The sequence below is a fragment of the Bos taurus genome, chromosome 7 (assembly GCF_002263795.3).
Source record: "Bos taurus isolate L1 Dominette 01449 registration number 42190680 breed Hereford chromosome 7, ARS-UCD2.0, whole genome shotgun sequence".
Taxonomy (NCBI): domain Eukaryota; kingdom Metazoa; phylum Chordata; class Mammalia; order Artiodactyla; family Bovidae; genus Bos; species Bos taurus.
Genome location: NC_037334.1, coordinates 46,150,797 through 46,178,389, shown reverse-complemented (window position 1 = coordinate 46,178,389; position 27,593 = coordinate 46,150,797). Strand labels below are relative to the sequence as shown.

At 40.0% G+C, this 27,593-nt stretch overlaps 2 protein-coding genes across 4 annotated transcripts in view; one reads left to right on the top strand and one right to left on the bottom strand.

The window, feature by feature from the left end:
- The window catches only part of SEC24A (SEC24 homolog A, COPII coat complex component), a 73,308-nt gene extending 65,283 nt beyond the window's left edge, over positions 1-8,025 (bottom strand). For 2 of the 3 annotated variants that reach the window (XM_024993931.2, XM_010807296.4), the window contains exon 1: positions 7,606-8,025. In XM_024993931.2, coding sequence (XP_024849699.1) covers positions 7,606-7,702 — 97 coding nt within the window. In that variant the 5' untranslated portion in view covers positions 7,703-8,025. 3 annotated transcript variants of the gene reach the window in all.
- Positions 8,026-15,058: 7,033 nt separating this feature from the next.
- The window catches only part of SAR1B (secretion associated Ras related GTPase 1B), a 30,227-nt gene continuing 17,692 nt past the window's right edge, over positions 15,059-27,593 (top strand). The window contains exons 1-2 of the mRNA NM_001035315.2: positions 15,059-15,148; positions 25,369-25,444. Of these exons, the coding sequence (NP_001030392.1) occupies positions 25,387-25,444 (58 nt within the window). The 5' untranslated portion in view covers positions 15,059-15,148; positions 25,369-25,386. The remainder of the gene's footprint in view (positions 15,149-25,368; positions 25,445-27,593) is intronic.

The following is a 27,593-nucleotide window of genomic DNA, read 5'->3' as shown; positions in this document are numbered from 1 at the left end:
CCACCTAAAAGCACAGCCTCCAAAAATAACTCAAAAGAATTAAGTTGTCCCATACCTAAACATACATTGTCACAAAATGATCAAGTCTCCCATTTATTCTACTAAGGACTCATATTTATTTTTCCTAAAAATCATTTTCCATAACTGCTCTTTTCTCTCTCCTCTTCCCCTATTAAGATGGTATGTAAGTCCCAAATTCTGGAGGCATATTTTTATGAACCTTCATAATGCATGAGTAAATTCTGGCTTTTCTCTTGCTATCCTGTCTTTTGCCAGTTTAACTCACAGGCTCCCAGGCACTAAAACTAAGAAGGCAGAGGAAAAATTTTTCTTCTCCCAACAACCTGAAACTAGTTTCATCTTAAAAAAAAAAGAGAAAAACAATAATAGTCACCCAAATGATGTTCTAACATATTAAAAATATGAAGACTAATCAATTTTGGCTTTAGCCAAACAATCCATTGCATTATGTATTAAGTTTGAATTATACTGCTTTTGTTGTAATGTTCTTAATTCGTTTTGGTCTTACAATGGTACAATAGCTAAAACATATGGAGTTTATACCTAGTTTTGTATCCGTATATACATTTTATAAAAAATAATTTAACATTGAGGTGGCAAAGAAATATTTAGCACCGACACATAACTTAAAAAAACTGATAAAGGAAACTGAACTGATAGGATTCATGGAATTGAATACGGAGACATAATAAATCTGTGGAACTGATGTGGAATTGAAGAAGGGAAAGAACCAAAGATGACTCCCAGGACTGACCTGTGCAACTCGGCAGATGACAGTGCCATACATTAGGACAGAGGGGGAGAAAAGAACTGGGGAAGGCAAGGAATAACAAAACAGAGAATGAAGAATTATTTTAAATATACTTTAAGTGTCACCAAGAAATTCAAGTGGAACTAGAAAACATCTATTTTCAGTGAAAGAGAGAGGTTTCAGCTTATGATATAACTTTGGAAATCACTGGCATACAGTATTTGATATCACAAGAATTAATAATGTCATGCAGGGAGTAAGTACAGAGTAAGAAAAGAGCCAGCCTCAAAAACCATGTGAAATAATACATGTTTACTGTTAATTTTTAAAATGCTATTTATTATGTATTTATTTTTACTGCGCTGGGTCTTCACTGCTACACACAAGTTTCCTCTCGTTGCGATGCTTGGGCTTCTTGCTGCAGTGGCTTCTCTTGATGCAACTTGCAGGCTCGAGAGCACGGGCACAGTAGTTGTGGCACACAGGCTCAGCTGCTCCGAGGCATGTGGACTCTTCCCCAGACCAGGGATCGAGCCTGTGTTCCTTGACTGGCAGGTGGTTTCTTGGCCACTGGGCCACCAAGGAAGTGCATATTGTTTTGTTTTGTTTTGTTTAGAAAGGAAGAAAAAGAAGGGAACTAGGTTAGAAAGCTCCAAAGATCACCAACATTTTAGGAAAAAGAGAGCAATTAGAAGAGAGGAACGAAAAATATTTTTTGTAACTTAATAACCAATAAATCAGAGAAGGCAATGGCACCCCACTCCAGTACTCTTCCCTGGAAAGTCCCATGGATGGAGGAGTCTGGTGGGCTGCAGTCCATGGGGTTGCTAGGAGTTGGATACGACTGAGCGACTTCACTTTCACTTTCATGCATTGGAGAGAGAAATGGCAACCCACTCCAGTGTTCTTGCCTGGAGAGTCCCAGGGACGGGGAGCCTGGTGGGCTGCTGTCTATGGGGTCGCACAGAGTCGGACACGACTGAAGCGAATTAGCAGCAGCAGCAGCAACCAAAAAATTATTTGTGGCCTTATTAAGGGCAGTTTTGGTGGATGTATAAAGTAGAAGCCAAATTAGAAATTATATTAAAGAAACAAATGAGAGATTAAAATAAATGCAGGTGACTGCTTCTCAATCACCCAACCAGAAGCTTCAGAAACAAAGAGAACCTAGGTTCTACGTTTATAAATTCCTATTTCATACTTGATGGAATCTCAGAACCTAAACTAGTAAAATTTATGGTCTAAATTTTACTACTGTTCATGTACTGGTGATTCTCACAGAATTACTTTATGAATTTATTCATATTACTTCAGAATAAACTTTATGAACTTTAGAATCCACTGATACATAAAAATGATACTCCCAGAATGGTTTCCCCTAACATTCCAAGTAAACCAAAGACTTGAGATCTTATATTCTTAAACAACTCATTCACCAATCCATTCAGTAAATATATGCATGTGCTCAGTTGCTCAGTCATGTCTGACTCTTTGTGACTTTATGGACTGAAGCCTGCCAGTATCCTCTGTCCATGGGATTTTCCAGGCAAGAATACTGGACTAGGTTGCCATTTCCTCCTCCAGAGGATCTTCCAACCCAAGAATTGAACCTGCGTCTCCTTCATTGGCAGGTAGGTTCTTTACCAGTGAACCACCAGGAAGCCCCAGCAATATACAATGAGCTACTACTTGCCAGGGACAGTTTACACTTTCTACCTACCATTCATGAATTCAGTTGACTAAACCAGTTCAAATTAATTCAAGGCTCTCTTGATTATGGTTCCATTAGTTATGGTGTCCTACATGAAAGTAAATAAAAGTTACAGAAAAGTAACCAAATATTCAAAACATTGTGCTTTAGACAGCAATGTTTTACTTAACTTTTGAAAAGTTCCTTCTGTGTATGTGCTTTTAAATACAACAGATTTGGAGGACAAGTCCAGTATAGAGAGAGAAAAAAAAAAATGATTTGGCACCTCTCCCTGTACATCAAAATACACTCTGATCACTTACAGTTGACCAATTGACACTATAAGTACAACAAATGGATGCTACTGCATGAGGACAACTTGTGGATCAGTGACTAAATGTAATGGCTTTAAAGAAAGCAACAAAAGGGGCAAGAGCAAATGCTAACAATCAAAGTGGGGGTACTGGCAATTTCAAGATGTACAAGATATTCATGAGATGTGATGCTGAAATAGCAAAGAAATGGACTCAATACTAACAAAAGTTGAGGGTCTGGTCATGTATGAATTATAATCCAAAGGAAACTATGCTGGGTGGCAATTTCAAAAAATATCAGCAAGTATTTACTCTAACTATATATATCCACCTCATAAAGAAACTAAAGAAAAGGTTCTGTTCCTTGATCCAGGCATAACCACCAGGCAAGCTGAATAAATAAGACTTCCAAGTTTAAATCTAGGTTCCACAATATATCAGCTGTGTAACCTTGAATGAGTTGCTTGACCACTCATCTTCATTTCCTGGTCAGTAAACCTAACAGTTCTCGTATCACAGGGCTGTTATGAGGATTAAATGAAATGATGCTTATAATGCAACCTACCACAATGACTAGGAATAGAGTAAGTACACGATAACTGCTAATTCTTATTGTTACTATTCTATGTCTTTAGGAACTCCCAGTCTATCAGCAAAGTCCAAACAGAAGCTCAATGTAGTAAGTTCTATTAAGTGTAGTAAGTTCCAGTAAGTGCTGGAGTGGATTGCCATTTCCTTCTCCAGGGGATCTTCCTGACCCAGGGATGGAACCCGGGTCTCCCACATTGCAGGCAGACGCTTTACCGTCTGAGCCACCAAGGAAGCCCGTAGTAAGTTCTATTAGAGGTGGGCAAAGCCTTATGGGCTTCCCTGGTAGCTCAGACAGTAAAGACTTTGCCTGCAGTGCAGGAGATACGGGTTGAATCCCTGGGTCAGGAAGATCCCCTGGAGAAGGAAATGGCTACCCACTCCAGTATTCTTGCCTGGAGAATCCCATGGCCAGAGGAGCCTGGCAGGCTATAGTCCATGGAGTCACAAAGGGTTGGACATGACTGAGTGACTAAGCCTGCACACGTGCAGTCTTGTAGGACTCCAAAGTTACTGTGCCCACTGAAAACATTAAAAGGAACTCAGCCACAACAATCAGTGTTAGAGATCACATGCCAATTTTAGTCTCAGCACTAAAGACTTCATATGGGACTTCCTTCCCTGGTTGCACAGTGGATAAGAATCTGTCTGCCAGTGCAAGGGACAAAGGTTCAATCCCTGATCTGGCAAGACCCCACATGCCTTGGAGCAACTAAGCCCCTGCACCACAACTGCTGAGCCCGCACACCCTAGAGCCTGTGCTCCACAACAAGAGAAGCCATTGCAATGAGAAATCTGTGCACCACAAGGGAGTAGCCGCAAACAGAGGAAAAGCCCACACAAATCAAGGAAGACCCAGCGCAGCTAAAAATAAATAATAAAAAAAATTTTTTAAAGACTGCCTATATTAAAAATACACAATCATAATTATGGTTTACCTCATAAAAACTAAAAGAGATTTACATTTCTGCCATGCCTAAAATAGAGATAGGAGCACAAGTCTAGCATTTAAACTGATGACTAACCCAATACATCACATTCTACTATGTTTCAGCTGACAATATCAGACACAACTTGGTGACTGAACAACAACATATATAAAAATCCACAGAAAATTTCACCAGAAAGAAAACAGTTGAAAATGAGCTCAAATCTTAGAATGAACAAGTCAATAACATGTTTAGTGAACTAAACTGCAAATACCCAATTCTAAAATCATTCAATAAAACTGGTAATTTCTTAAATGTGCTAGACACCACATGAGTCTGCTGGAGAGAAGATGATGTGCAAAAACAGATATTCTTGCCCTTATAGGACTTACAGTCTAGAAGGAAAACATATTATTTTATAAAATTATAATGTAACAGGGGAATGAATCTCAGTGGAACAGAAAATGTAGAATATTCTTCTCATTCTTAACCTATAAGGGGAAAAGTTGAGTATTACATAAATATTACAAAAAATGTTAATAAAACTACAGTTTCTAACTGCCTTGACAAATTGACTCAAATAGTCAACAAAGGAGCCAATTACAAGCGGGAGTCATGATTTGCTTTTGGTCTTTATTATATGGTAATCAGGTGAAAATCTGCCAGATTACGTAGTCTTGCAGTTTCACTATCAACTTCTGCAAAGGAAATGAGTGCACCCAAATCTACACAGAGACTGAGAAAAACCATCTAGTCACCTTTTGGATTGTAGTGCAATGTAACCATCAACCACAGAATGCAATGTCCAGATGTGTGAGGTATTCTGTGATACAGCAACACTATACAATACGAAAGTAAGTTACAGAAAAACAAAACAGTTGACTATTCAATCAACTTTTAAATTACAATCTTAAAAAAAATGGAAGATCCAACTAAACTGTAATGCATAATTTAAGCATGCTACATTAAACCTAAAGCATGAGAATTCAATAGTATTTAAGCAGCAATAAGTGCCTAGAAAGAGTTAGCCAAAAAAAATTAGATCTAGCACTGAACTTTTTTTCCACCTTTTAGAGAAATATCCTTCCCTCCAATTCTCCACCACATCCCTACTCTCTTTATTATTAGTGGAGTGAACAATGTGAACAATAACAGAACCCAATGCAGGATATTAGCCATTTTACTGAGAATACTTTTATTAAAAAACTTTAGAAATTGGGTTTATAAAAAGAATGTCAAAGTTATATCTTAACAAGAGTGTATACCATATGACCCAGCTATTCTACTTTTACGCATTTATCAAAGAATACAAAAGCACTAATTCAGAAAGATCTATGTACCCCTGTGCTGACTACAGCATTATTTACAGCAGCCAAGTATGGAAATAACCTAACTGTCCATCAATGGATGAATGGATAAAGATGTGATAGACAGATACACACACAATGGAATATTAATATAATTCAGCCATAAATAGAATGAAATTCTGCCATTTGCAAGAACATGGATGGAACTTGAAGGTACTATGCTAAGTGAAATAGGCAGACAAAGAAAGATAAATACCATATAATGTCACTCATATTTAGAAGCTAAAAAAACTAAGTGAACAGACAAAATAAAACAAAAACTCACCAATACAGAGATCAGACTAGTGGTTACCAGAAGGGGAGGGGGTTGGGGAAATGGGTGAAGGGGTCAACTGTATAGTGATGGATGGTAACTGGACCTGTGGTGGTGATCACTGTGTGGCATATACTGATGTTGAATTATAATGCTGTACACTTGAAGTTTATTTTCTAGAAAGTGGGGATACATATTTGCAATCCTATGACTTCCTTCCCTATCTGACTCCCGAATTGGCTCTGAGCAAGCTATGTACATGGACTCCTTTTTTATTTTCTTTTATAATCCTAAGGACAGAACTGGAGCATGCAACAAATGTCCGTTGAACTGGATCAAATCAACATAGTGACAGTATCTCCGTACAGTATACACAATGGCTACAGTGCTTTACCATTTCAAAATTATCAAAACTATACTTACATATAAGTTTGCAAGCATATTTGCAGGATTTACCACTTAAAGCTCGTGTAAAAGTGCAACTTAAAGAAGGAGAAAACACAGTCATATGGCATCTTGCTTAAGAGTTTTGGCCTTAACGTCTTAAAATAATTTCATCCTCAGTGAAAATGTAACTAAATAGCCTAGAGTAAAAAAATAGTTTACATAATCTGTTACCATAAGTTTGAGGAAAAACAATTGATTCAATTTAATACCATTTCAGTGCTTACTCTCACTTATTCTTGCTACTGCCTACATACCTGCCTACTCATAGACATTTTTAAAAGTCTTTTGGAGCCTTCTTTGTAAAGAAAACAGTAGTCTCTAAAAACAATATAAATTAGCTATTTTAGTCAGTGGCTATTTTCTCGAACTTCACAGCAATCTTAGATTTCAATGGGAAACTGAAGCATTTTAATATTCTACTAGTTTTGTTTCCAAGAACTAAAGATTTATAAGTAAACTGGTAACCTGGAAAACTGTTGGGAGAACATCTGTCTTTATTACAAGTTCTTAAAGAACTTAGCAAATCACAACATAGGACAATTTAAAGAATCCTAGAAAGAGTATAAAATTAGAAGACATCTTCACACCGAATGACAAATTATAGTGCCACATGTACACTCTGGTCAGAGGTTCAGAGACTTTGCGTCCAACCACTTTCCAGTGATGTAACTACCTCTGGAAATCAAACAGGAGATCCTCCCGTTCTAAAGCTGAAAAACTGAACAGGTGGCCTAGGTACAATTCGGGGAAGGTTCAGGGAGAGAGGAGCAGGCTCTAAAGAGGAAAAGCATAATCCTCCATTCATCTCCGCAGATTCACACTGAGTACGACCCTCACCCTAATGCAGGCCCGAGGGGACCGAAATGAATCAGACCCCAAACCTTGCTCTCCAGAAGACGCAGGTGAAGGGGAGCGGAGAAAAGGGGCACATAAACAGATCCCATGAGCCTTGCATGCGAGTTCTGAGATACAGACGGAATCTGTGTTCTTTACCCATGTATACCCAGGGCGTTATATACAGCAAGTGCTCAGCAACTGTGTGCTGCACGAAAGAATAAACAAACATGAAACACTAAGACCAGTCGCGGTCCCTGTGGCTCAGCCTCCCAGCTCCAGGCGCTATGACCCTGGCAGGGAAGTCACTCTCGCCTACTGTCCCCTCAGACGCAGGCAACAACCAAAGGTTAACTCGGGCCGGGGTCCAAACTTCGCCTTCCCCAACTCTCAACACCCAGAGGCACTTACCATTCGTGTAGGGAGACCCCGAGGCCGAGGCGGCCCCGTTCTGGGCCTGGAGGCCGGTGGAGGAGCCGCCAGAGGCGGGTATCCCGGGCTGGGACATGACGACGACGTTTATAGGGGTCTGGTCGGGGTCTGCGACAGCCCCAAGCCGAGAGTTGAAAAACGACGGCTGGAAGCCAGGGAGGGGGCTAACGACTTAGGACTGAAGGCCGGATAGAGAGAGAAGAGCGCAAGGAGCCCTACGCATGGCGCCGCATTCTCCCCGGTCCGCAGGCGGTCAGAGCTTGGCCTGGGTGGCGAGGCTTGGGTGTTGGGCCGGTGGGGCCGAGAACGCCGGGTTGGAAAGCAGCAGCCAAGCGGAGAGAGACCGAGGGAGGCCCCGGCCGGAACTGCCTGTCAGCCGCTGGGCGCGCAGGCGCAATCGGGACACGTGGCACTTCCGGCTCCGGCCTCGCCGCGGCAGCTGCAGTCGGTGAGCTCTTCTCCCCCGCGGGGCTGCCCTGAAGCCACCTGACAGCTCCGGGTGTCCCGGCCCGAAGGACCGTGCTCGGCCTCTCCTGCCACGTCACTGACTCTCACCGTCGGCCGGAAGTGGCGTGTGTCACCGATACGGAAATCCCCGCCGTCGTGAACGCGGCAAGGCCGGGATCTGAGGACAGTCAGGGTTTCAGTGCAGCTTTGGAGGGGTGGGACTGACAGTTCTCCAGTTTTTGTGAAGATTACCTGAGAGGACAGACTTCATTGTCCTCTGTTGAGACTAAACCTCGGGTAGCTGAACCGATTAATGTTCATCACGATATTTCATTTCACATTTCATCATATTCCAGGTGTAAATTGTAAGGGATTTTTTAAAAAAGGTTAATTAGGTATAAGTGTTCAAAGTAATCAAACGAATTGGAGGCCTTTGCTTTTTGACCTGAAGATTCAAAAGTAATTTTAATTTTGAAACTCGCTGATTCATACAGCAAGTCCTGCCAAAGTCCATTAACATATTTAAATGGCAATTTTATTTCCTCTTCCAAGAGTTTACAGTAAGGTACAACATTCAGACATCCTTTCTAGGCTAGGTGACTTCTTTTTTCTTGCAAGTAGACTTTTTTTTTACTTTTGAGACTAAAGGGAGGTAGAATGATTAGACAACATAGTTAATGACATCAGTGATCATATTAGCCACCTTCCTTATACTTCGGTTTTTCCTGTTCTGAGCTGATGATAAAACCCTTCTTTATAGATTTGTATTGTTGACGAAAATGTCATGCCAAGGGTTTCAAAATCTGTGAAAGATGAAATACATCTTAACTCATTTAATATCAAATGCCTACTATGGAATGTTATATTACATACAAAAAGAGTAAGAACTAAACTGCTGTGAGAGGCCCGAAAACAGAATTCAAATAACTACCTTTTAACTTTTATCTTTTTTTTAACATTTGCCTCAGATATGTAAAAATGTGTCTGCTGTGCATGAAATTGAAAAATTCAATTCCTTTGTACAAGATACAAGTACAAAGTCTTTAGGATGAAGATGATACTTTTGGTCAAAATGTTTTTAGCTTAGGGCCCCCTAACAAAAATCCCAAAGCATAGGTCCCAAGACCACTGGAAAAGATACACAATCACAAGCCTCTCAATGGTTTTAAGATACATAAACACTAGTCTATTTTCTGAGAAAATAGACCTCAGAAACTGAACCTCCCTGAGCTTAGACAGAAAATCAGTGTTATCTTCAAAAGAGCAAATCCTTAAGCCTGGACTCAAACTTGCATTAGTTTAACTTTTTTTTTTATGCAACATTTTAATGATCTTGGTTTACTAACCTTGGCATCGGAGTTTGATTTGGTTAAATCAAGTTTTCTTTGGACTTTGTTCTGTTTAAGCAATATCTCTGTTCAGCAAAAAAAAAAAAAAAGCAACAACTGATGAAGAAGAATTAGCCATTTTTAAAAAGCAAATAACCTCTGGTTCAATCAGATTAAATAAACATAAATAATTTGCTAATAAGTAAACAATGCTTTTTCTGAAATGTGTCCCACCCCTATGTATCCCTGTTGCTATTATCACCCCCTGTCCAAAAACAAAAACAAAAAACAAAACTATGGTTACATCTTTCAAGTGTTTTTTACATTTTCAATGTAATCAGCTTTAAAATATTGACGGAAAAGGCATTGTTTGTCATCTGCACACCCTGAGGAACAGTAGGAAAGTAAGTTTAAGTAACTGAGGTGAGAAAACATATTTAAACAGTTAAGTGCTTTTCATATTTAAATATTTTCCACACAGTGCCAAAGTGCCAAATCCTCTGGCTTCTTAAAGTGTGGCCACATAAACTTTATGGAAAAATTATTAGTACTATTACCAGTTGTTAAAGGTATTGATATTTCTTTGATCAGTTATTGTATCTACTCTATATTACCATACACTTTTATAAACTAATGTCAATAATATATTCTACTTTGTAATCCTTGATTTCCAGAACAACAGGATCCTTCTACCACATATGCCTCTCCACATACCTATGTATCACATTTTCTGTACATTATTTTCAGAGCCTTCAACCCTGTTCAAGAAAATTATAAACAATAAAATAAGTGACACAAAAGTGTTTCAGTAAACAGACAGTATTATACTAAGAATATTTCATTGACTTTGATTCCTTATTTAGACCCAAAAAAGGGAGATGCATTCCTAATAAAATTTGCTGATGTGCAGAAGTAGACTTAGGCTCATGCCAGCTTAAGTCCACTTTGCCTGCCTGCTCATAACTACTGAACTGTCAGCTGATAAGCAGGATCAATTCTGCTTATTTTTCAGGATAATGGAAATTATTTTAGGTCTTCTAGTTATTTTTTAAAATTTGTTCTGTTTCAAACAAAGAACTAGTTTGAATTACAAATAGCAGGTTTCTTTTGAAACTGTCTTGTGGTTCCACTTTAGAAATAGTTCCTTTGGCTTCATTTGCCTCTCACAGGACATCTGTTTGTATCTGAAGTCAGTGATTCTGAAGGTACAAGTTCAGTTATTCCACACCAAGACAGTAAATTGCTTTCTTTGAAAACTTCAGTTTTATGTAGTTCTCACTGCCCAATCTAGTTAGTTTTCATCATCTCACACTTGAACTATTGGGATGGTCTTTCTGCTTTCAGTCTCTCCCACCCATCCTTCATGTTGAACTGAGCTCCGAAGTACTGAAACCATTTTATTTTCCTATACCTCTAAACTTGTAATTTATCCCTTTACCTGCTCCATCAAGTTAAAGTTTCTCTGCCTGAGTTTTCTCTTCTCATTCTGAGTAAAATCCAAAGTCCAACTCATAGCCTTTAAGGCTTCAGATCGCTCAGCCAGCCTTGTTATCTTTCTCATCATCTTCTACACTCCCTCTCACTCACTACTCCAGACACACTATTAGTTTTTTTTTTAGACCTAAAGAGACAACACTGTACAAAGAATATTTCATTGACTTTGATTCCTTATTTAGGAATAAGGAATCTCTCTAGGCATACAAGCACAAGTCTGCCTTAATTCTTATTTCCATTACCTGGGATGTTCTTCCGCAAGACACTCCTCCAGCTCAATCACTCACCCTTTCTTTAGTCAAATGATACTTTATGGTGAGGCCTTTTCTGAACACCCTGTACAACAGCATACTCTCCTTGCTGACTTTTTATCCCTCCAACCCTCCTTTTTTTTTTTTCTTCACAGCACTTACCAACATTGTTATATATTTGTGTTTATGCTTATCTTTCTTCAATGGAATAAAATTCTATATACCTCACGACAGTTTTAAGGTAATCGTATTGATTTCATGTCTGTCTGCTTGGTTAGACCATAAGAGAAACCAGGGCCTGTGTCCTGTTCAACTCTGTATTCTCAACACATGGGGCCTCACACTTAACAGGTGTTCAATAAACATTTTTGGATGGATAAATTTAAAGTGTCATCTCTTCCAATCTTCTATTTGGAATATTTTGACCCTCATTTGTTCACTACTCTAAGTTCCTATTGCACTTGGAGACTAAATCACACCACTAGCACTTATTTCTGAAGTATCATGTTCTCTAATTCTTTTATTCTTAACTATTATGCCACATTGTGTCCCATCTGATACTGACCTGTAGTGTAGCTGAAATACTGTCAGCATCTGGTCGGACCTTATCTCCTCTGGGTAGCTGGTACAATATCAAACGCCAACTCTTTCCTTATATATCTCTCTGTCCCTGCCTATCCACACATACTCTGGCACCATGTTATCAGAAATATGAAATATAAATTCCCTTCTAAACTATATTTTCACCATATTCTCTACTGGATGACCTCACCAGCTCCTTCATTAATTGGTTTCTTAATTCATTCAACAAATACTTTTTAAATGCCTTCCATATGACAGGCACCAAGAAAAAAACAGAACAGGACAGACAGGGTCTCTTCCTTCTGTGGAGTTTTCAGTGGAGGAAATGCAATAAAAATGTAAATAAATATATCTTTTTAAATTTTGAACTTAATAAGTGCTGTTGAGGTCCTGGTAGTAAGATAGAGACTAGGAAGCAGGGACTTGATGTGGATAGAAAGGTTAGGACATGAGGCGACATTTAAGCTGTGATCTAAAGGACAAGGAAGTTAGCTATACAAAGGGAGAATATGGGGAGAAGTAGGACTCTGGGCAAAGGGAACAGCACCTACAAGAGCTCAGAGACAGGAATGAGCTTGCTGTGGTGAGCAAGACAGAGTGGCACAAGAGGAGATTGGAGAAATATAGGAGGCAGAGCAGCAAGAGCCTTATAAGGCATTGTAAAGACTTTATAGACTTTGGGAAGCAACTGAAGAATGGTAAACTAGAGTAATTAAATTCATGCTTTAAAATGAATGCATCAAAAAATCAATCCAACTGCTGTGAAGATAACCAATCAATGGGGAAAGAAGAGTTGCTGCAGTAACCCAGCCACAGATGATAGTGACCTGCAGTAAGGTGGTTGTAGGGGAGATAGAAGCAGACTCACTAAGCCAGGTTAAAACTTGGAACTTTGATATTTCCTTTACTTTTGCTACCAACATGTAACCCATCGCGTATAGGTTCTGACTTCTACAATTTCTCACAGCTGACTCTCTATTTCTTTGTTCCCAGTGACCCAGCACTGCCCCATATTACCTCTCAACTCTGTGACTGCAGCTGTCTCATCTCCTCTAATCTAATCTAAACTAATCTCAGTTTTCAGTCCTTACCTGCTCCAATACAACCCACACATGGCTGCCAGAGCAAACTTTCAAAAATATGATTCTGACCCTGTTCCTGTTTTGCTCAGAACCTCCATAAGGCTCTATAGCTTGGGAGTCTACATCCCTGGTAGTCCAGTGGAAAGCTATTTAGTCAAAGCATAATACTTGCCTAGAGCTTTTCCTATCTCTGTTCCTTTCTGAATGTTATTCTCACATTATGATATTATCCCTGCTGGATATTAATCCCCATTTTACATATGTAGTAACTGAAACTTCAAGTGGTTAATAATGTTAGAACCATAATCTGTAGCTGTACTCTATTAAAATACAGTCTTTAAAATTAATGATTTAGAAGAATACTTGATTACATTGAAATGTTTTTAATTTTAAATGTTTTACAAAACTGTTCATAGTATGATTATAATCTTATAAAACTGTATCTGTGAGGTGTGACAGAGGGTGGTTTTTGTTTCCATTTTTCTTGACTTTCCAAACTTTTTAACCATGACTGTGTATTACTTTTATCATGATAATAGTCATCAAAAAGCTCAAGGTTAAATATCTTACATATCCTGTAGGGCTCTCCTCAAACACTGATATCCCCTGCCTCTCCACTCCCTCACCCCTACCAGAAGTGTGTAGTTTGTTATCCTTTCTCTCCTACCTTCTTTTATAGTCAGTTGTGAATTAACACATCTCCCAGCCAAATCAAAAGGTCCTGGAAGAAAGAGACTGTCTTGCTTATTGTCATTCCCCTATTCCTAATTGATTTACAATCTATTGCTGAAGTCAGCAGGAATCATAATTTAGATTTCTATCTAAAGGCTAACTCAAATGCCAAGGATATCAGGAATATCTTTTCAAATTCCGGAAAAGAGGTGTGGCGTAATCTTGGGAAGCCCAGTGAAGTGCCTCAAGCCACTTAAAAGTATTTACTGTCGGAGGAGAAAGTCTCAAGAGGGAGACGACATATGTATAATTATGGCTGATTAGCATTGTTGTGTGGCAGAAACCAACACAACACTGTAAAGCAATTATCCTCCAATTTTTTTAAAAAAGTATTTATTAAACCAAACTGAAGACTAGATCAGTGGAAAGGAGAATAAAGGGAAACCCAGACTAGAACAGCAGGCTCCTCCAACTTAGACCAATGGACTCCAGGGAAATTCTTCAACCCTCTGAGGACAAAAATGTACCTAAGAGTCCTTTATATTATGAATGAATCACTTGCTCGAATGTATTCAGCGCCTATAGTATGACAAGCACTGAAAATATGTTCAACAGGAGAAAAGGCAGATAGGGTTCTTGACCTAAGGAAGCTGATAGAATGCCTGTTGGGGAGGCTATAGATAAATAATCGTACATTTTAATTGTAAAATTATAAGATAACTTCAATCAATCATAAGATAAATTGTACAGTTGCTGGGGAAACCTGAAATAAAGGGCTTAACTGAATCTGAGAGGGAGTCTGATGAGAGAGCTATTGGTGCTGAGACCTGAAGAGTGTGTAGGAGTTAGCCGGGTGGAGGGAGATACCTGCGGAAGCAGTTCTGGCAGAAGGAATGACAAGTGAGAAGTGAGTACCAATGGAGTAAGTCATTTTCCTGAGGCTGGGATGAAAGAGGGGGAGATCCAGCAGAGCCAGTAATAGGTTTGTTGGGAATCTATCGAATAACTGCTTCAGTCCCCAAGCACCTCCTTGTTCTGTCCGCATCACCGAGAAAGAATCCTAGGCTTGGGAGCAATCTTGGAAGCACTGCCATCACTGCAAGCACTGCCATTTTCATTCAAGGCACCCGAGTATTCCTATTTGAATAAATTTAAGAAAAGTAACATCCATGAGCAAAAAAACAGCGGAGTCAAGACAGTCTTAAAGATCAACATTCATTAGCAAAGAACGACGGAGTAAAGATAGCCTTATTGAAAGCTCAACACATTATCCGGCACATTACATTTTGTAAATTACTTGTTGAACTCAAGAAAACAGGTGCACTTTGAAAATGTAATTAAGAAAAAAGAAAAGAGGGTGTCACGTATAATTCCTCCAAGCTAAGAACCGGTGTTACCCTCTCTGCCTGAAACTCCTTCAGGCCTGTGTGGGCAGCAGGTCCCAGCTCGGAGCGCACTCAGCCGCGGGACTGTCCACGGAACCGCCGGAAGGCGGAACTGCAGGCGCGCGGCACTGCTGTCCTGCGAACCTTCGGGAGTGAAGCACCCGCCGGCCCGGAAGGAGCTAACGCGAACTACGGCCGCGGCAGCCATCGCTCTTTGCGGTTGGGTGTCGGAGTGAATAGGGCCGACTCCAAGCAAGGAATTGCGTTTTCTCCAACCGCAGGTAAGTGGCGGCCTCTAGTCCCGGGAGAACTGGCGGGCGGCAGCTGTCGATCCCGGGGAAGGAGCGCCTTTGGGGCTGGGCCCACTAGATGCCCCTTCCTATAGCAGGGCGGGGAAGGGGCTCCTGTTTTTCGCCCTGGAATCTGGCGGCGGGAAAGACGACAGGTTCCTTTCGTGTTTCGCGGGGCCACTCTGACGACCATCTGGAAAGGACACCGCTGCTGTCAAATGGTGGTTATTTCAGGAATCAAAGAGATGACTCTGAACTGCAGCCAAGCCCTTCCTTGCCCTTAGCCTCAATTTCCTTACCAGGTAAGGTGAAGGCTGCGGGGATCATTGACAGCTCAGAGGCAGTGACGCGACGTGTTGTTTTCAACTCTCCCACATAGTGTGGAGACAAATCGAGCTTTCCCTACTACTAGTAGTTAACGTTTTCCCATTGCCCAAGTCCCAGTTGAGTGGGGAAAAGATACACTATACTCTTGGGGGAAAACTGCAATTATTTACAGACTGTCCCAAGAGTCTCCAACAAGGTTTAAATTCTGACTTTGACAACAGCTGAAACTCTTGACACCGTTGACCAAAAGAACCAAACTCTTCAGGAATTTTAAGGTATTAGGTACATAGGACACAATGAGCTGAAGAAATACTTTTAATTTGAAAAAGTAAACCTATTATTAGTTGCACATTTTTATCTCACATTGAAGACTGTCCTGCGTTTTTTATTTGCATCACTATTTCAGTACTTTAAAGGTTGTAAAAAGAAAATCTAATAATTTTAGGGGTGGGCATTTAAAAGCAGTCTTACTTTGAAACATTCAACATCATCAGTGTCCAAACTTTTAGTATGGACATTGGCCCTCCTTATCCATGGATTCTGTTTCTGAGGATTCAAGAATGGATGGAAAATATTTGGGGGAAGAAATTCCAGAAAGTTTGAAAAAGCAAAACTTCCATTTGCCAAGTGCTGACAACTATTTACATGGCATTTACATTGCATTTACAACTATTTGCTTTGTGTTAGCGGAGAAGGCAGTGGCACCCCACTCCAGTACTCTTGCCTGGAAAATCCCATCGATGGAGGAGCTTGGAAGGCTGCAGTCCATGGGGTCGCTAAGGGTTGGACATTTTCACTTTTCACTTTCACTTTTCACTTTCATGCATCGGAGAAGGAAATGGCAACCCACTCCAGTGTCCTTGCCTGGAGAATCCCAGGGACGGGGCATCCTGGTGGGCTGCTGTCTATGGGGTCGCACAGAGTTGGACACGACTGAAGTGACTCAGCAGCAGCAGCAGCAGCAGCTTTGTGTTAGATACTTTAAGTAATTGAAAGATTATTTAAAGTATATTAGAGGAAGTGGGAAGACTGTATGTAAATACTATGACATTTTTATACAAGGGACTTAAGGAGAGGGTGTGGGGTATGGAGGCCTGGAAACAGTCCTCTAGATCCCGGAGGGACCAAGGCCCAGAGCCTTGTCGAAATTTGACAAAACATGGCCAGAATTTGGCCTTTGTATTTCTAGTACTGTTTGAAACCGAGAGAGGGGTATTTATAGTTCCTAAATTGGTTTATGGAGAAGGCAATGGCACCCCACTCCAGTACTCTTGCCTGGAAAATCCCACGGACCGAGGAGCCTGGTCGCTGCAGTCCATTGGGTTGCTAAGAGTCGGACTCAACTGAGCGACTTCACTTTCACTTTTCACTTTCTTGCATTGGAGAAGGAAATGGCAACCCACTCCAGTGTTCTTGCCTGGAGAATCCCAGGGACAGCGGAGCCTGGTGGGCTGTCGTCTATGGGGTTGCACAGAGTCGGACACAACTGAAGCGACTTAGCAAATTGGTTTACAGATAGTATACTGATCTTATGGAATTTGTGCACTTTATATAAGCCTGACAAAATTGTGTAGAAAGTTGTGATCAATCTCTTCTACTGAAATTTCCTTACCTGGATTTGAAGGAAACTATTCTAGTGCTTTTCTGGTGACAGTGATGTTAACATTTAAAGTAAAATCAGAACATCATTAAAAATCTTTTTGTTAGTAGTAGTTATTAATATTGAAGTTGATTTCAAAATTGGCAGTTCTGTGCTTTGATTTTCAATCGATTCAGTCTAAATTAATACTACCTTATATGGTGTATTCAAAGTATTTTCATGTATGTTATCGTATTTAATCATTCTTAACACTCTGTAAGGCAGGCAGTATTTCCCTTATATCAAAGAGCAAACTGGGGCTCATGAAGATTGGCTTTCCCAGGATGAAATTACAGTATTTCAAAAGAAGCATATTCAGGACTTCCTGGTGGTCTAGTGGTTAAGACTCCATGCTTCCACCACAGGGACACAGGTTCAATCCCTGGTGGGGGAAGTTCTGCATACCATGTAATACGGCCGGGTAAGAGGCAGGGATGCACATTCAGTTTAGATTTTTTAAAATCTAGGACATCCATTCTACTCCATCCATTTTACCACAGCTCTACCATGCTTTGCTTCCCAAAGTTATTAATGTACTTACTCTAGAATCCTATTCTCAATAGGATTTATCTCCTTAGAATATTCTAGTTTTTATTTTCTACCAGCACTACTTTTTAGAGTATTTGTATCTTGTCATCTTATGTTTATTTTTTCTCTTTTTTAAGAGTTCACACCTAAATGATTTTGCTAAATTACTTATATTGTTGTTGTTTAGTTGCCAAGTCATATCCGACTCTTTTGCAACCCCATGGACTGAAGCCTGCCAGGCTCCTGTCCATAGGATTTCCCAGGCAAAAATACTGGAGTGGGTTGCCATTTCCTTTTCCAGGAGATCGTCCTGACCCAGGGATTGAACCCATTCTCCTGAATTGGCAGGCAGATTCTCTACCGCTGAGCCATCTGAGAAGCCCAAATTACGTTGTTGTTCAGGCACTCAGTCGTGTCCGACTCTTTGCGACCCCATGGGCTGCAGCACACTAGGCTTCCCTGTCCGTTGTCTCCCAGAGCTTGCTCAAACTCATGTCCATCAAGTCGGTGATGCCATCCTCCCATCTCATCCTCTGTCATCCCCTTCTCCTGCTGCCTTCAGTCTTTCCCAGATCAGGGTCTTTTCCAATGAGTCGGTTCTTTAATTTTTTAATAATTTTACTGAAAGAGAGTACATACTATAAAGGATAGTTGTACATACACTACTTAACATTGTAAGTGTACAATTGAGAGTTTTTAGTTTATTCATGTTGTGCAACCACCACCAGTAACTCCAGAAACATTTTCATCACCCCAAAAGAAACCCAGTACTCATTAGCCACTCCCAATTTCACCTTCCCCCCAGTCTGACAACCACTAATCTACTGACTCTAAAGACTTGACTATTCTGGACTATTTCATATAGATGGAATCATTCTTATAAGTTTAATGTGGCAAGGCTTTCAGAAGTTATTTGTAATCTGAGAATTTATTTCCATTACACCCTTTGCACTGATTTTCATATTACTTGAGTAGATCACTTTTCTAATCTGTGGAGCGATTTTTCCTGTTTGGTGTTCATGCAATAAATAAATCTGCTGACGTGTATATGTTTCCTTGTTCCTGACCTTTGCTTTTCACATGTCTTAATAGTGTGTCCATGGTGTTGTGTAACCTGTTCTCAGGGCTCAGGTATCTGTTTGCGGCTAAGTAACTTTTATTCTTAGTTGGCATTTTTACCTCTACTTAAAATGACTAATGACTCCTAGCTTGTTTTAAAGATCTCAGAAGCCGTGACTTTATAGAAATATAAATATCTCATTAATTTCTAAAGAAGAGTTTCCCCATATATGTTATTAGTTATCTTGGGACAAATTTTACAAAAGCAAATCCGTACACAAAAAATGCATTTACCTGCATGGCTACCCTCTCTACCCTCCATCAGTCTCTCTCCTACCAACAGTCATCTTCAGTGAGGACTTTGCCACTTGACTCACAGTCCTGCTTTCTGTAATACTCCCCTCCAATCTTCTGGTGATTCCACTGCCTGTCAGCGTGGACAGTACTTTGGAGCTTGCCACCACTCAGACCTTCCTTACATTCTGAACCCACATTTTCCTCCACTTTGCTGGCACAGTTCTGATCACCTTTCACTTCTTGCACCCTTTTACTACATCTACATCTGCTATTTTTAACTGAAGACTCTTCCTCTATTCTTCCAGTTCTGTGAGAAGCCTGTTTTTGATCCCCACCCATTCCCGTACTTTGTCTACCTTTGTAACTTTATCCACGCAGCCTGAACTTCTGATCAGACCACTTCAGCCTCTGTCACTAGTGCTGTCAAAGTCTTGTTCCTCTTTTTTCATTTGCTCTTCTGGAAGTCCCTAATACACATTTGCTCCTTATTCTCTAAAGCAGAGCACTGCTGGGGCGGGGCTGGGGGAGCAGCGGGAGGGATAGAAGTCAGTGCAGACTGGCACTGCTGTGAATGTTTCAGTCTTAGCAATTGGCTCTTTTTAGCCATCTTTTAACTTGATCTTTCCCCCACAGTAGCTATTCTAATCCTCAGTCTGCTCCTCAGAATTTCTCTACACTCCTTCACCTTTCCTGGCCTTCCTTCCTTTTCATCTTAGAGAAAGAGAGCATGCTCTCTGCCCGGGCTCCTCTTGAGACTTTGCCCCTTTTGCTCAATTCCTTCTCTTTCTCATCTTTGACTTATTCCTTGCCACTAGCTCCTTCCTTTCAGTGTATCAACATTATCAAACCTCACCCTCCCCTAAGAAGAAAATCTCACTTCCCTTACCCCATTTCGAATTTTTTGCCAGAAGAATTTCCTCACTGCCTCCACCTGCTAACTTCCATCTCATTCTCTTCTCAATAATATTAATAACAGAGGCCAAACTTTACTTACTTACTTTGTGCATTTTATCTTGTTTGCTCATAAAATGCCCTGATTTTAATTTGTTCAAGGTCACAGAGCTCTGCTCGAGCCTCTGTCTGCAGGCTCTCCCGTACTGCCACTTCACTGCAAGCTGCTCACGCTCTCAACAGTCGCCTCCGTCACCAAAGCTAGCAGTGACATCTCTGCATATAATGTGACTGACTGCTTTTCTTGCCTGTCTCTTATAGTTCTTTTACCCTTCTGGGTTCTGTTGGTTCTTCCACCTGCATCTGTACCTTGAAGACTATCTCAAGTGAGAATTAATTTCTTCCATAGCATTTGGCAAGGAGACTTTAGGCAGAGATGGTGGGAAAACATTCTGATGCCAGGAAGGATAATAGGCAGATGTTTTAAGGTAAAGTACAGGTCGCCAGCAAGCAGTTTACTTTAGCCCAGGGAAAACTACAAGTAGGGAAGTGATATGTAGTATAAGCTTGGAAAGGTAGCTACAAGTAGGATGTGGAACACTGGACCAAGGAGTTTGACTGTATTATTTCTCTGCTCACAAACCTCCAGTGGCTCTCCATCCACAAGCAGAACAGCCATATAATTTAACACTTAAATTGGGACCCTTTTGAGAAGGGAAGCACTATTGATGATTACACTGAGATAACTTTACTGAGACTGTCCCCAGCCAACTGGGAGTTACAGTCACCCTGACTATGCAACAAGTCCGAGATGACATTTTGGTGAAGCTACTCTGGAGGGCATGTACAACTAGGTAGAAACACATTTTGATGTTAAGGTGGTAGTTTAGGAAACTGACACAAGGATTTTAACTAGGTGGCTCCTGTGAGAATCAAAGAAAATGCAGAAATTGATAGAACTAAGGAATGACTGGCCGTGGGATGTGAGGCAGAAGAAGGAATTACATGTCAGAGTCATGAGCTGAAGTAGTTTTAAAATGTTATGTAATGATTTAAATAACTTTAAACCTTTAAAACTATTTTTACAAAGCTTTAGAGGGCCAATGCAATGTAAGGAAAAGGGGATGGATGTGGAAGTCAGACTCATGTTTGAAACTTAGATGTGCCAATCACTAAAAGTTGAATTTTTACTTACTAGTAACTTCAGCTTCTGCAAAATGCAGTCAATAATATATTTATCCTGAAAAGTTGTTGAGGTGTTTAGTGATTATATTTGTAAAGTGCCTAGTACTGTAGGCCATGTAGTGGAAGAAATAATAGTAATAGCAGCTAAAATTGAGTGCTTCCTCCATGCTTAACACTATATGCTGTGTGTGTAGTAATTAATCTTCACAACAACCATCTCAGGTATTGTTATCCCCATTTTACAGATGAGGAAAGTGAAATAAGTTACTTAATATATTAGTAAAGTCTTAGCTTCAGAGCTGCTGCTCTTAACCTCTAGACCATACTGCTCACAGAAGTTCAATAAATGGTAGCTGGTATTTTTTTGTTTTGCTCCATTTTACTAAATTGAAATGCAGACTCAGCATTGTTTCTTATGTTCACATATTAAAAGTAGCCAGCATGAAAACCAAATGTCTACATTTAATCTCAGATTTGTTTATCAATCTGGCTTCTGCATCACTAATTAGCACCCATTGATTTTAACTCTCAGTCTCAATCCCCTAATCCCAGTTACATCATCTAACAATTCCTGACTTTTTGCTGTACCCATTCAGGCTATGGGTACCCAATCACCATCCAAGAAACCTTTCCTTAGCTGTACACTGTTGTCACCAGAGAACTGTGAAAATAGGATTTTGAATGTTGAGACAAGCAGGACTGGTTTTCTCTTGTTTTCATACATAATATAAAGTGTTATTTGTGAGCATAATATACCTCTTTCAGGCTTCCCTTGTGGCTCAGCTGGTAAAGAATCTGCCTGCAATGCGGGAGACCCCAGTTCGATCCCTGGGTTGGGACGATCCCCTGGAGAAGGGAAAGGCTACCCACTCCAGTATTCTAGCCTGGAGAATCCCATGGACTGTATAGTCCATGGAGTTGCAAAGAGTCAGACACGACTGAGGGACTTTCATTTCACTGTACCTCTTTCTGTTAGTATGCACACACATACCTCATATCTTTTTTTTTTTTTTGTAATTTATTTTTGGCTGTGGTGAGTCTTTGTTGCTCCATGGGCTTTGATCTAGTTGCGGTAAGCACGGGCAACTCTCTAGTTGAGGTACACAGGCTTTTATTGTGGTGGCTTCTCTTGTTGGGGAACGTGGGCTCTAGGGTTCACAAGCTTCAGTAGCTATGGCCCATGGTCTCAGCAGCTGTGGCTCCCGGCCCTAAAGCACAGACTCAATAGCTGTGGTGCATGGGCTTAGTTCCTCTGCAGTTTGTGGGATCGTCCCAGCTCAGGGATCAAACCCGTGTCTCCTGCACAGGCAGGTGGATTCTTTACCACTGAGCTACCAGGGAAGCCGACCTCATCTCTCTGTTATTTATTTTTATTGTTTTGTTTCTATGCTCTTATGATCATTACTCCCCTAGTAGCTTAGGATTTACAATACTGGCATTTCCCCCTCTCCCCTTGTGCTTGAATTATTCTTGAAACTCTATAGGGTGAGTTGTTACCATTTTAGATAATATCCTATTCAGTTTTAACATTTGTTAGTTGCGCTTGTGTAGCTAATTTATCACTGTATAACCTTTGTGAGAGAATGAGCCATGTTTGTCATCAGTATTTGTATTCCCGTAATGTCTAGCTTAGGACCCTGGATGTTATATGAGCTAGGTAAGTATGTATTGAATTAGAAAGAAAAAAACGCAGCACACCACTGCTTTATTTGATTCTCTGCAGTGAAGATTATTATGATTTCCTTCAAAAAGCATATACCTAAAAATCTTCAGAAAAGATAAGCCACTTGTATATATTTTCTCTAAGTCTCAATTTCTCCATGACCTAAAACGATAATAGTAGAAGGAGTTGTAATTTTCAACGTGTAAAATAATAACGTCTAAGGTAATAGATTCTTCTTACATATTTATGTTGCTGATGTAGTTACAGTATCACATTCTGTGGTACTTACAAATGAAACTGTTCATTTTACCAGTGTTAATCTGGAAATCAACTGGTTGCAAGAACAAAATTCTACTTATGCTGGTTCAAGCACGAAGTTAATAGAAAAGGGGAGAAGTTACTGCCAGGATCCAGAGAATCACCTAGTAAATACTGCTAGGCCTTGTGCAAACTAGGTAGGCTGTCTCTTCTCTGCTTCTCACTCTCAAGGTGATGTGGTCTCAACATCTTAACCCTCTAGGAAATTCTGAGCCTGGTGGGCCCATCTTTGTCCAGCTTAGCCCACTTTGGAAGAGACGTGGTTAAAGAAAGGAGGGCTGTGTGTTGTACTTTGTCTAAAGAATAGCAAAGATAGCACAGCCCTTCAAACTTTTCAGAGCTGCCCAAGTTTGGGGCCTAGGTTCTTTTGTTCAGCTCTAGAAAATGAACTTTGTTGATGTGAAAGCATATTTTTGTATAAATGATACTTCTTTTCTAAAGAGGCTTTTTTTTCTCTTGGTTTTCATATTAGGTATATTAGTTTATTAAGTACATGTCAAGTAAATGCTGAACTTTTTTTTAATTTTATTTTTTAACTTTACAGTATTGTATTGGTTTTGCCATATATCAACATGAATCCTCCACAGGTATACACGTGTTCCCCATCCTGAACCCTCCTCCCTCCTCCCTCCCCGTACCATCCCTCTGGGTCGTCCCAGTGCACCAGCCCCAAGCATCCAGTATCGTGCATCGAACCTGGGCTGGCGACTCATTTCATATATGATATTATATATGTTTCAATGCCATTCTCCCAATTCATCCCACCCTCTCCCTCTCCCACAGAGGCCAAAAGACTATTCTATACATCAGTGTCTCTTTTGCTGTCTTATATACAGGGTTATTGTTACCATTCTTTCTGAATTCCATATATATGCGTTAGTATACTGTATTGGTGTTTTTCTCTCTGGCTTACTTCACTCTGTATAATAGGCTCCAGTTTCATCCACCTCATTAGAACTGATTCAAATGTGTTCTTTTTAATGGCTGAGTAATACTCCATTGTATATATGTACCACAGCTTTCTTATCCATTCATCTGCTGATGGACATCTAGGTTGCTTCCATGTCCTAGCTATTATAAACAGTGCTGCAATGAACATTGGGGTACACGTGTCTCTTTCAATTCTGGTTTCCTTAGTGTGTATGCCCAGCAGTGGGATGGCTGGGTCATAGGCAGTTCTATTTCCAGTTTTTTAAGGAATCTCCACACTGTTCTCCATAGTGGCTGTACTAGTTTGCATTCCCACCAACAGTGTAAGAGGGTTCCCTTTTCTCCACACCCTCTCCAGTAAATGCTGAATTGAACTATACTCTGCATTTTCTAGTCTGATTTAGTAATTTTTTTTTTTTTACATTTAGTAACATGATTACAATTTGAAAAATGCAAAAAGATAATAAACACAGAAATATACTGTCTAGTACCAACTGCTATAAAAGACCCAAACAAAAAGAAAAAGGGTTTTTACTCCCCATAGATTCAGAAACTTATTTCATGATTATAAATTTCCTCTCTTTTCCTTTTGGCTCCTGTCTCTCCCTCTACTCCAAGGTTTTGGTAAATATTTCACAGGCAATAGAATTTAATTTACTATTGAACATAGATTATTTCTAAACATTTTATTATGTAACACTTTGATGAACATCTTTATACATAAAGCCTTTCCTTATTTAGGACAATTTCTAAAATTTTTGTATCACCAGATACATTATTGCCAAATTGGTTTTAAAAAACATTTGTTCCAATTTATACTGCCATTAATAATGCTTCTTTTACCTCATTTTTTCTAGTCTTGGCTGTTATTTTTCATGTTTGCTACTTTGATGGGCAGGGAATGGTCTCTACATGGTATTTTAATGGCATTTTATTTTTTTATGCATCAGTATAGACCAAGTTCGGAGAAGGCAATGGCATCCTACTCCAGTACTCTTGTCTGGAGAATCCCATGGATGGAGGAGCCTGATAGGCTACAGTCCCTGGGGTCGCTAAGAGTCGGACACGACTGAGCGACTTCACTTTCACTTTTCACCTTCATGCATTGGAAAAGGAAATGGCAACCCACTCCAGTGTTCTTGCCTGGAGAATCCCAGGGACAGAGGACCCTGGCGGGCTGTCGTCTATGGGGTCGCACAGGGTCGGACACGACTGACGTGACTTAGCAGCAGCAGCAGCAGCACAGACCAGGTTAGACTGGCCTGGAAGAGTATTTAACTCCTTGTAGTAAGGTTGCTGTAGGATTATTTACTCACGGTTGATGTTTAATGTCATTGCTATTTAATATTGACTAAATCCCACTTTTTTTTCCAGACCCTGTAAGATTTGGCTATGTCCTTCATATTTGACTGGATTTACAGTGGTTTCAGCAGTGTGCTACAGTTTCTAGGTAATGTTGGCCCTTTGTTCTCTTTTGTTATCCCATTTAATCCTACTTACATAAAAGTGTCTTTTATTTGTCTACAGCTGCTTTATATGTAACCCAGTAGTTAACAGATGTGGGCTTTGGAGTCATACAAACATATTCAACTACTCATTATACCTGTTATGAAGTAATCTTAGATAAATTGTTTTCTCCACTTTAGCCTTAATTTCCTTATGTGTAAAATGATAACAGTTCCTACCTCCTAAGGTTGTTGATAAGCATATTACTAGCAGGAATAGCTAACAGGAATAGCTACCATTTATTAGCCAGTTTCCATAAGAGCTTTATATCCTTTATCTCAGGTAATCCTCACAGGAATCCTAGGCATTATTATTTTTGCTTTTTAATAAAAATTCATGTTCCATCAAGTACCTCATATATTATAAATGGCATTTTTTAACCTACTAAATGAGACTATTAACCCAGAGATTTTGACTAGTGATTTTCTTCTCTTTATAGATTTTACAGATAGGAAAAATGTTCTTTTATTGACACCCTTGACTTCTCACATTTTTCAGTGAAACAGGCTTTTTTTCCCCCAAAGACAGACTTTTGATTAACTTTTATGTTGAGATATACACAACTTTACTATTGCAATAATTACAAAAATATTTCTAGTCCCATTTTCAAATTTTGCTCTAATTTGAATTGGCAGAAAGAGAAGCATTTCATGTAATTACAGATTGATAAACATAGTTCAAACTGTACTTATGGAATGATATCTTTTTTATAAATATTTCTTTCTCCACAAACATAATCTTAACTGAGGAAGTAAATCTTGCTTGGGAAATATAAATTTTGACTACTATATATTAAAAGGATAAAAGTATAAGATCAAATTTTGTCACTGTATTTTTATTTCTTAGTTGAACCTTAATATTTGCAAATTTAAAAAAAACTCAGGATGTTTTCCTTTACGTTTTAAAAATAAAATTCCTCACATTATTTTTATACTGTTGCTCTACCACAGGTCAAATGTCAGATGTTGCTATACTACCTCCAAGAGAATTCTTATTTTGTCACGTATTTGTAAGAAATGGGTCAGAAATAGGGGTTTTTAAACTTTATTTTGCTGATGTTTTGGATTGTAACAGGTTGGAATCTGTATCTCAGTTTACAGAACAATGAATCTATCCTGAATTATGCTGAAAAGGCAAAAAAGACTGCATCACAGTCAGGAACAAGAAAGTTAATAGTGCTAATATCAGGAGGCAGTGTAGAGAAATGGAAATGAACCAAAGGTCTGGGATCAGTTCAGTTCAGTTCAGTCGTGTCCGACTCTTTGCAACCCCGTGAATCGCAGCACCCCAGGCCTCCCTGTCCATCACCAGCTCCCGGAGTTCACCCAGACTCACGTCCATCGAGTCAGTGATGCCATCCAGCCATCTCATCCTCTGTCGTCCCCTTCTCCTCCTGCCCCCCATCCCTCCCAGCATCAGTCTTTTCCAATGAGTCAACTCTTTGCATGAGGTGGCCAAAGTACTGGAGTTTCAGCTTTAGCATCATTCCTTCCAAAGAACACCCAGGGCTGATCTCCTTTATAATGGACTAGTTGGATCTCCTTGCAGTCCAAGGGACTCTTAAGAGTCTTCTCCAACACCACAGTTCAAAAGCATCAATTCTTTGGTGCTCGGCCTTCTTCACAGTCCAACTCTCACATCCATACATGACCAGAGGAAAAACCATAGCCTTGACTAGACGAACCTTTGTTGGCAAGGTAATGTCTCTGCTTTTGAATATGCTATCTAGGTTGGTCATAACTTTCCTTCCAAGGAGTAAGCGTCTTTTAATTTCATGGATGCAGTCACCATCTGCAGTGATTTTGAAGCCCCCAAAAATAAAGTCTGACACTGTTTCCACTGTTTCCCCATCCATTTCCCATGAAGTGATGGGACCAGATGCCATGATCTTCGTTTTCTGAATGTTGAGCTTTAAGCCAACTTTTCCACTCTCCTCTTTCATCAAGAGGCTTTTGAGTTCCTCTTCACTTTCTGCCATAAGGGTGGTATCATCTGCATATCTGAGGTTCTTGATATTTCTCCCGGCAATCTTGATTCCAGCTTGTGCTTCTTCCAGTCCAGCGTTTCTCATGATGTACTCTGCATATAAGTTG